This window comes from Pteropus vampyrus, unplaced genomic scaffold (genome assembly GCF_000151845.1).
Source record: "Pteropus vampyrus isolate Shadow unplaced genomic scaffold, Pvam_2.0 Scaffold113, whole genome shotgun sequence".
Lineage (NCBI taxonomy): Eukaryota > Metazoa > Chordata > Mammalia > Chiroptera > Pteropodidae > Pteropus > Pteropus vampyrus.
Genome location: NW_011888894.1, coordinates 123630 through 133738, shown reverse-complemented (window position 1 = coordinate 133738; position 10109 = coordinate 123630). Strand labels below are relative to the sequence as shown.

General features: G+C 33.8%; 1 protein-coding gene across 1 annotated transcript in view; it reads right to left on the bottom strand.

The window, feature by feature from the left end:
• The window catches only part of EXOC6B (exocyst complex component 6B), a 543568-nt gene that overhangs the window by 436262 nt on the left and 97197 nt on the right, over window positions 1-10109 (bottom strand). Inside the window, exon 6 of the mRNA XM_011365544.2 lies at window positions 5720-5924. Coding sequence (XP_011363846.1) covers window positions 5720-5924 — 205 coding nt within the window. The remainder of the gene's footprint in view (window positions 1-5719; window positions 5925-10109) is intronic.

Here is a 10109-nt window from a genome sequence, read left to right as displayed (position 1 = left end):
CCACCTTACCCACCAGGCCATCCATATCAGCAAAGAGCAAGGAGTAAGAAATAAATACCAAATCCAAGAAAGAAAAGAGAATATAAAGTAAATCCTAGAACACCAGACCAACTGAATGCCAACTTCTTTGACTCCAAAGACCATATTCTGTGGAAACCTTGCATAGCATCCAGTGCAAGGGGTTTCAACAGCAATACTGCTTTTACTTGGCAGTCTTTACATGGCCGATGTGAACTCAGTTGCCAGATCTAAGTTAAAAGATAGTCTACACAATAAATAAAAGAGCACATTTTGCTCTAGTCAACACTTAACCAAATAAAGTCAAGGATGGAAAGAACCATGGTGACAACTAATCTCGCCCAATGGTCAGTTTCTTTAAAACCAGTTACTAAAGCAAGAATGCCTGGAAGCCTTCAATTTCTTTTATGGGCAACCAGTTCCTTTCCTAAGCATCAGTTATATAACCCATATAATTTGGCAAGGCCAAGTTAGAATTGTAAAAGTAAATAAATCCTTCCCTCTATTAAAGGGCCTCCCACAGAAATCAACCTAGCCAAGAATGTTTACATTACAAAGGTTATGTAGCCCCACAAACCCTAAGGCAAACTAATCAAAATAAGAAATACAGAACTTCCCTCCTGCACAAATCAATTCCATAAGTGAATTACATAAATCAATTTCAAAACAGAAAAAACGGTAGACAATTAACAAAGAACTTTAGATATTTTTTTAGAAAATCACTTCGAGCTAAAATGAGAATTCCAAAATCAGATTTGTACAGTACTTTGGAAGCACACTGGAGGAAGATCAACATAGAAAATGAGCTAGGATAAAAGAAGGGATTTTTCTACCTGCTGTAAAAATAGCTCTATTTCCCATGGCCGAATCCACAGGTGGGTCCACTAAATGCTTTTAATCTAAAACATGGAAGTCTGTTTCCTCTTCAAGACCAACAGTAGGTAGAGCATCTGCTACCACTTTGAATTTCTCTTTTAAAGGAATTCACCTGATTAGATCAGGCCCACATATTCAATGGGAGGGGATTTTATAGGATATACAGACCAGGAGGGTCATCTTTGAATTCTGCCTACCACATGCAATCAAAGCAGAGCTTCCTACTCTGATAAAGTTAATTAATAAATAAGTATATCCTTCAGATCATCCTCAAATAGTATTTTTTACATTGTATCTTTTAATAAAATTAAACAACAAACAGTTTTAAATTATAATCTCAGATAAAAGTTTGAAGCTTAATTTGCTCATTAAAGCTTAATTATTTTGGAGACTTTCTGGTAGTTTGTTTTGGGTGGCGTATCACAAAAAGAAGCCAGTTTATCAACTGCCTCCATCACTTCACTGTATCAAGGACAAAGTCCACCCACGCATCACTGTAGCAACTCAGGATTCAGTGGTTGGAAAAAGAAAAAGGAAGACATCCGCCAATAAAAAGCATATTCACCTACATAATTTCTAGAAGAGCTCTGACCAAACATCAATATAAATAAGACTTTCAAAATTGTTTTTTCATATGATTCTAAAGAAGAATACTTAGACTTTTTTTAAGGATAAGAACAAATTCTTTAAAGTAAACTTTGGCTACTGAACAAAAAATAATAAGGATAAAATTCTGAATAGCAGCAGCACTGACAATGCTAAAAATTGAATTAGTAAATTAGAGGCAAACGTATGGGGGAAATGTCAAAAAGATGAAACTGTGAAGAAACTAGACAAGAGACATGGAAGATACATATTTTTCTAGGCTATATAATAGCAGGTTGTAGCAGAGACTAGCTAGCTATTCCCAAAGCTATTTCTTCTTCTTCCTGGTCACACAGACTGTATTTCCAGGACTCATTTGCAGTGTGTGAGCTATGGTCAATGTAAAGTTGGCAAAAATGATATGTATCACTTATAAGTCTGGTCCATAATAAACCTCCAGGCATTATTTGCTCTTTTCCCAACTGTTGCAACCTTCGAAGCCACAGGTTGAAATGATAGAACCACAAGTTGAAAGAGTCCTGGATCCTTGATGATCGCTTGCAGAAGAGCCACCCTACCAGAACATCCACTTTGGACTTTACATGAACTAAAAATAAAACTTCAATGGTGAGATTTTTGAGCTTAGCTATTACAGCAGGAAGCATTGTTTTTTTTTTAAAAAAAAAAAAAAAAAAAAAAACCTGGTGTAAGAAGAATAACAAAAACTTAAAATAAACAGCATTGGTTTAGAGATCAGGCAGTTGGCAGCAGAATATATATTTCACAAGTGGAAAGCCTGGAGAGCCTGTAGTACTGCGGAGAAACAATTGGTGAAGCTGAAACCTGTAATAAATGCCTATTGGGCCTGTGGCTCTATAAGTGACTGAAGAGTCAAAGACAATGTATATTGGCATTTACTTTCTGCTTTTAGCAAGGTATTACATAAAAGAGATGAGTGTAGAAACGAATCTGCTGATGTACAACCTGAACTGATAGGAAATAGAAATCCAGAAACTCAGTTTTCAGAGGGTTGGAAAGCTGAACACATACAGATCCCAAACAGTTAAGGGAAAGAAAGGTAAAGGTTTGAGGAAGAAAGTCTCAAGAAGACTTCTAGTTGAAAAAAGTGACTTAATCCTGAGGCAAAAATGAGATTCAGATATGATCTTCCCACCCATTGTTTCATATAGTCCCAAAACAGAAGCATTAAAGTAAGAAGGCAGCATGAGACAAAGGCTATGGTCCCTCAATTCCACTACCTCCCCAAACATTCCTGAAAATTGTATTTGGAAAAGAACACTGGGTATGATGTCCAAATAGAACTTGTTGTAAAGAAACGAATCAAAGGCATACTGAGTTTAGAGGTAACCATAATGCCAAAACCCCACTAATCTGGACTAAATAAACCTTTGACTGTTCAGAACCTTAAAAGTACTTTTGGGCCCCTGAACTTGCAAGAGCAGAAAGCAGGCAATGAAAGATATAGATAGATATAAATGTAGTTGTAGCTATAAAGGTAGATGTGTGGGGAGGGAGGCAGGGTGGGAAGGAGACAGACAGAGACAGAGAGACAAAGACAGAGAGAGACAGAGAGAGAAATCTTCTAAGGAAGGTATATTTTCCAGCATCCACTTGAGAAATGTATGTAGAAAAAAAATAGACAAGAAAAATGAGGGTGCAGACAAGGGCCCTGGAGAACAATGAGCAAGGAAGCAATGTCTAAGCAAGAAGTTCCCCAGCTACCAAGGCAAAAAGATTTCCCTAAAGGATGACATGATTTGCTATGAATCAGAGTATTTTGTGTTTCCCATTCTTCTCTTTTCTAAATGGAAGTTTTTGTTGTAATTATTCTATTTTTGCTTCTTCCTTATATATTAGGAGAGGACACAGATCCAGATAGCTTGTCACCCTAGTTCCTGGTCACCAGCCCCTCAAGAGACGCATCTGGATCTGATGGCGAGTGCTGAGCATCTCTGGAAGATACTAGACTTTGAAATGGGCATAGTGGCTGGGTGTGATATTGGGTTGCCTCTCTTAGGGAAGGGCAAATATGTTCTATGGATGAGAGAAAGACATATTCTAAAGACCAGAAGGGGTAGACTGTGCCAGAGACTACCTACTATTCACCAAACCTGTGTCCTCCTCTTCAAAACAGGGCGAGATTACATTTCCCAGCCTCCCTTGCACATCAGTATAGCCATGTAATTAAGTTCTGGCCAATGAAATGTGAATAGAAGTGATAATGTGCTGCATCCATGCTTCCCTTAAAATTCCTTCCAAATGCAATACTCTTTGGTCTTTCCCTTTCTGCAGCAATTTTCAAAGTCATATTAAAGATTGCACAGTCACATAATGGAAAGAGTCCCTAAATCACCACTGTGAAGAAAACCATCAGAAACACCATGTGGAGATGGACATAAGTGAGAAATAAAACATTTCCTCTCCCTCTTTTCCAACCTCCATGAATTCAAACAAGAATTTTTTTTAACATTATCTACAAAATATGTAGTACTTTCTCTCCTTCCTACTTTCCTTACTTTTTAGGTACTACAGAAGATTTTAAGATGTGTAAGATATCTTTATTCAAGGATCTTAAATATACTATAGCAAAGGGTAATAATTCATGTAATAAGAGCTACACTGCCATGAAATTTTTATTGGGGGAATGAAGGGTTATCAGTTAATTATAAGCCCTAAATTCACAAAAGCTTTCTTCATCATTTCTTTTCAGGACAAAAACATAGCTAACAGCTGTTTACGCAGATAGAGTGCCACAGTAGACAAATTCACCTCAATCTAACCTGAATTCTACTACAGGATCTGACCTTTACAAACTGTCTGAATTTGCGTAGTTACTTCTCCGCCCTGGGCCTTAATTTCTACAAACAAATAAGGGGTAAGACCAAATAATCTCACATTAAATAACAGTCTTCATGGACTCTCCCCTTATTCAAAAAGGAAGTATAGTTAATTTCCCAGCAGATTCCTAGAAAAAGGAACTTTAAAAAAGGAAACTTCCACAGAAGCTTTGCACTATATTCTCCTATATTTTGAAAGTTTAGGAAAAAATAGTTACCACAATAAAGACTTATAAGATACTTTCATTCCTATACTCAAAACATCACCCAGCAATGCAAAGATATATTTTCAATGATTAATTTTGTTTCTTCACCACTAAGAAAATGACGTGATATGATTATTTCTATCAGGTTTATCATCAACTAGTTTTAAATTTTCCACTTTGTAAAGTATAACAAAATTAAAAAGAAGAAAGGAGAAAAGAATATCTGCATTCTCTTAGGAAAGGGATTCCCAATAGGCAAATCTCTTTTGCAGAATCAGACAGACAGCTGAAAGATGATTATCAAGGCTAGCTGAGACCAAAAATATGAACCAAATATGACCTGCTCTCTCCTTCTCACAGAATAATACAAATGACTTTTTCAAGACACAGTTGTTTACAGAACCAAAAAACTTTCCATAAACAAGTGAATCTTCCATTTATTGTTGGTACTACATCATAAGGTACATTGAGAAATTTTAATAAAACCATCGTGACTTAAATTTCAAAAGCACAAGTAGCAACATAAATAAATCATTACTGCTCTTTTACCCATAATGACAAAAGAAATTCAGACATTCCTGTGGCTTTGGTGACTTAACGAAGAAGATATTAAAAGAAAAAAATCTAAATATTCCTAACACATTTGTTAATTTATAAGCAGCAAGTAAATCCCTTTCGGTGATCATAATTCACAGCATTTCCCAATAGGCCTTTTTTCACTGAAGTCCAACGATATCAGAAATAACAATTACAGGAATATTCACATATATAACATGACATCTTGCTTACACAGTAAATTATCAACCAAAGGTACCTGCTTCAGCACAATTTAGCTCATTACCTAAAAAGAGAACTTTTAAAACTCTTGGGCTTCAAATCATATCCAAAGTTAAGGAAAGTATGTTAAAAAAAATAGAAAACTTCTTAAAAGCCCAAATATAAACCATCATAATCAATCAGTAATTACTGAACATGCAAACAGCAAAAAAATATACTAGTAAATAATTTGTTCCTCTGTTAATAAAATAAAATACATTTCTAAATCCTGTGTTCCCATAAAGATGAAGGACTTCCCTAAAATGACAAGAAACAATTAAGACACTTGGCAACAGAAACCTGTGTTTAACAGAACACTTGCAAAGTCATTGGCCAACCTGTTATAAACCCGAGACCTACTTGCTTCATGGCGGTCTCTCCAATTTTGTCTGAATGTTTGCGGATGCTCTCCAGAAAGTCTTTGAGATCAGACATAGAAACATCCTTAATTTCTTCTCGAAGCTTGGGGATGTTGTCCACCATCACCTTGCAGAATCGATAGTGGCTTACTTGAGGCAGATAGGTATGCTCTAGATGTTCCAGAGTTTTCAGGGCAGGATAATGCCTATAAGAGGAATTGTATCACCTTTAGCTCAACTCAGTCTTCTTTAGAGTTACATATATATTCTTCAGGCAAAATTGCTAGCCTGAATTAGTTTTCACAGTACATTAAGACAAATCTGGTACTAAGTTTTAATTAAAAAAAAAAAAAAAAAACATAGAAAATCTCAAATTATTAACAATTAATAAAAGACTAGTAAATTATAACCAAAAAATAATTTTCTCTTTTCTTCTTTTAATTTCATTAAAAGGTAAGATTTTTTAAAGCAATGATTATAGCACTGTATTGTTGAGTTTCTGAAATATATAGACATAATATGCACAACAATAATTGTACAAAAGAGGAGAGAAAAAATGAAGCTAAACTGAAGCAAAACTACTACTATAGTCCAACATTATATCAGCAATGACCTAAAGTAGATTGTGATAAATTAAGATGTAGATTATAATCCATAGATCAACTTCTAAAAAAACAACTCGAAAACCGATCATGAAATAAAATGAACAGGAATTTTAAAAGAGTATACTATAAAGTATTTAAATGAGAGAAAGTAGAAATTTAAAAAGAAAACATGAAAAACATAGAAAACAAAGAACAAAATTCAACCATACCAATAATTACATTAAATGCAGATGGACTAATAAGCAGTCTAATCAAAAGGCAGGCACTGTCAGATAGGATTTAAAAAGCATGATCCAACTATATGTTTTCTAGGAGAAACATACTTTACATTCAAAGATACAAATAGGTTAAAGTAAAACATGGAGTAAGATATAGCATGCAAAAAGTAACTGTGATGGAATAGCTATGTTAATAGCAGATAAAATAGATCTTAAGACAATAAATATTGCTGGTAATGCAGATAAATATTTTATAATAAAATGGATGATATTTATCTGATAGGTAGGAAAGCATCTATAAGCACAAGAAAATGAATAAAACTAAGATTAATAAGTGACTAGGTAAAAACACAATGTTATACCAAAAAAAAAAATAAGAATAAAGAAGAAACAGCAACCTGATAAAGATGTTTTTGCAACATATAAACTTGGTATTTTTTAAAGCAATGAACAAAGAAAAGTGCACAAAAGAATGAAAAAAAAAAGGCCAACATATGAATAAAGAAGTTGAATTGATATGTGAAGAAATGCAAATCATAAACATAATTTTGTCACTCAAACTGCCATGATATTCTTAAAAGATAAGGGATATTATCATCATGGGTTTTAATAAATGATAATTCACACCCAGCTGGTAAACAAATTTGCATTAATGATACAAGTTTCCAATGAAAACTTTTACCAAAACAAGTATCTAAACAGCTGCACTTCCAAAAAAAAATTAGATGTACAAAATATGCATAAACTTCTTGAATTGTAGTTATATTTGTTAGCAAATAAAAAACTAATCTAGATGTCTAACAAGGAATTGGTTAAACACATTATGATATATCTGTGTAGTAAAAGACTACCAAAATAGCAAAATGTTTACAATATTCTTGAATGAAAATTATTTCAAAAAATAGAAATTACAAGTACAAGCATAACATTTTTTAAGTTATAAATATGTATGCATGTGTAAATTACGAATATGTATGCATGCATGAGCTAAATATCAATAAATATACACACAGAAGTTCACAGAAAAATAACTAGAAAACATATACAAAAATGTATTGATTTTTTACTTTGGATTGCAACATAGTTGATAATTTTCTTCTTGTTTTTAATTTCCTACTTTCCAATGATATATTTAGTATAGGAAAACTCAGTTCCAATCCTATAAATGACTTACAGCTCTAGTTTAGATTTTAAGAACAAATTTCACAATAGATACTTAATCTCTTGTTGCTCCAATACACAAATACCAAAGTACCGCAAATACCAAAGACTAGAGATTAGATTTATAGGGGGGCGGGGGCGGTGTTAGTGGTTGTTATTTCTCCCTCATATGTTCTAAAAATCAAAATCTTACTTCCAATACAAGGAGGGAAGAAAGGTTTATTTCTACTAAATTTACAAATAAAAGTACAGATCTGAAATGGTTGCTTTTATTAAAAATGTAGACTCAAAAAACAGTGTAATTCACGTGGTTTAGTGTAAACAGAATAGTGTTTATACTAAAATTAGGTACGAAGAGCTATGTGCAATAAAATGCAATTCCTCTAGAGAGAAACTTTAGAATGGATAGAAAGCCAGAAATTAAGCCAAAAAGATAAACACACTTTGGGGTTTAGTTATATTTTGGAACATTGTTTACAGAATGAGAAAAATCTAACAGTGTTGCCTGCGGACACAAGGCACATTCACTGATGAGACACATGGCTGCATGCCGAAAACATCTGGTCTGTCAAATAACTCCACATTTTTCAAGGCTAATTAGTACAAAACCTAGTGATTCCTGGAAACAAAGAATGTCACCTTATTTCCCCATTGTCTTTTCTCTAACATATTCATGTTCAGACTAACATCAATAAGATTATTCACATTTCTTGTGTAGTTCAAATATCAGTGACAAGTTAAAAATGATAATCAATTAAACATCTGTATAGCAGACACCAAAAGAAATAAAATTCTATTTCCAAAGTCATGGAAATCTAAAATAAGATTTTACATTACTTTTGACAACTTCTAAACATTATTAAAACTGAATCAAAAGTCAAATTCATGTTTCATCTGTAGGTGTTCTAGCTCTCCTCCTCGCCCCCTCATGAGGGCTCCCTAATAGAGATGTGAACAGAAAGAAAGTAAATGAAATAAAAGCAAGGAATAAAAAGAAAGGGAGCAGGAAAAGAGGTCTAAATAATCTTATAAACTGAATAACTAAGGTCAGAATAATTTAGACACGGTTGAATGCTATCATGAGAAAAGAAATGTTAATGCCAAGCAAATTAAATTTTGGTACTTTCTTGCCATGGAACTCTTCCACAATAATGGTTTTTAAAATCCTCATAGTGATCTTTTAAAGCAGATCACAACTACTCAAGAGAAATTTTTGTTAAAATTCAGAGTATAATAAGCATATAAAATAAAAACTTTCACCACAGGAAGTATCAATGTCTTTCCTAATCAAAAAGCACCAATTAACAAAGATTTAATCCCTTCTACGTACTAAAGATAGTAGATGGTCATATATCTTTCCTGAGGGAATATAAAAGCTTATAGCATATTTATAGCTTTAAAAAAAAAATAACTAGTCTTCCAACCTAAAGAAGTAACAAGGAACAGACCTGAACTTCCACTTTTTAAAACTAGAATACAGGCTAAAATATATGAAGCTACTGTTTCCATATACTGGGCATTATGTAAGAGAAGAGTAATCTCTGAAAAAAAGAAAAACAAACAAGGTGAGTTTAATAATTATCTGAGTTATCATCTACCTGAAGGTGATTTCTAGACCATGAAAAGGGTCAGAGAAAACCCAAACAAAACCCAGCAGTTTACAGTATTAGAGTCAGAGATAGGAAGGAGTTCAGGAAAACTGACACACCTTGAGGTTGTGCAGCTAGAATTCAAAAAAAAAAAAAGGAGGGGGGCGCAGAGCAATGCAGAAAAGAACTCCAAAAATCTACACAGGAGTTCCCTTGAGTCTTTGCTGAGTACTACGCCAGACAAAGGAAAAGTGAAATTCCACATAGACGGGCAAAAAGAAGAAAGAAAGAAGGGAAGGGAAGAGAAGGGAAGGAGGGAGAGACAGGCAGACACCAGGGAAATGTAATATAAACACTTCCAGGAGTTTAGACAAGACAGAGAAATATCCAAACTGTGAATAGTCCAAGTGTGGTGTCCTTGAGGACTCCTGAGTTATTAAGCAAAGATGAATACTACTCTGAAACACCCTGGAAAAGAAGGCAGACCTAGCAAAACTTAAAAATGGAGTTTGAACAGATCTGCAAACTAAACTATTTGCCAAGACAAAACTGACACTAAGAAGAAAAAAGCCCCCCAAATCCAGATACTCATCAACAAAATATAATGTCCATTTATTACCCAATCAAAAATTACTAGACATGATAAGAACCAAAAACCTGACTTAATAACTAGAAGAAAACAAAACCAGTCTACACAAAGAGATCCAAAATGCCAGAAGTGACAAAACTAGCAAAAAGCACATGAAAACAGATAGTCATGCTATATATATGTATTTAAAGAAAGACACAAAAATAACAAGAGAAATTGGAAGTTAAAC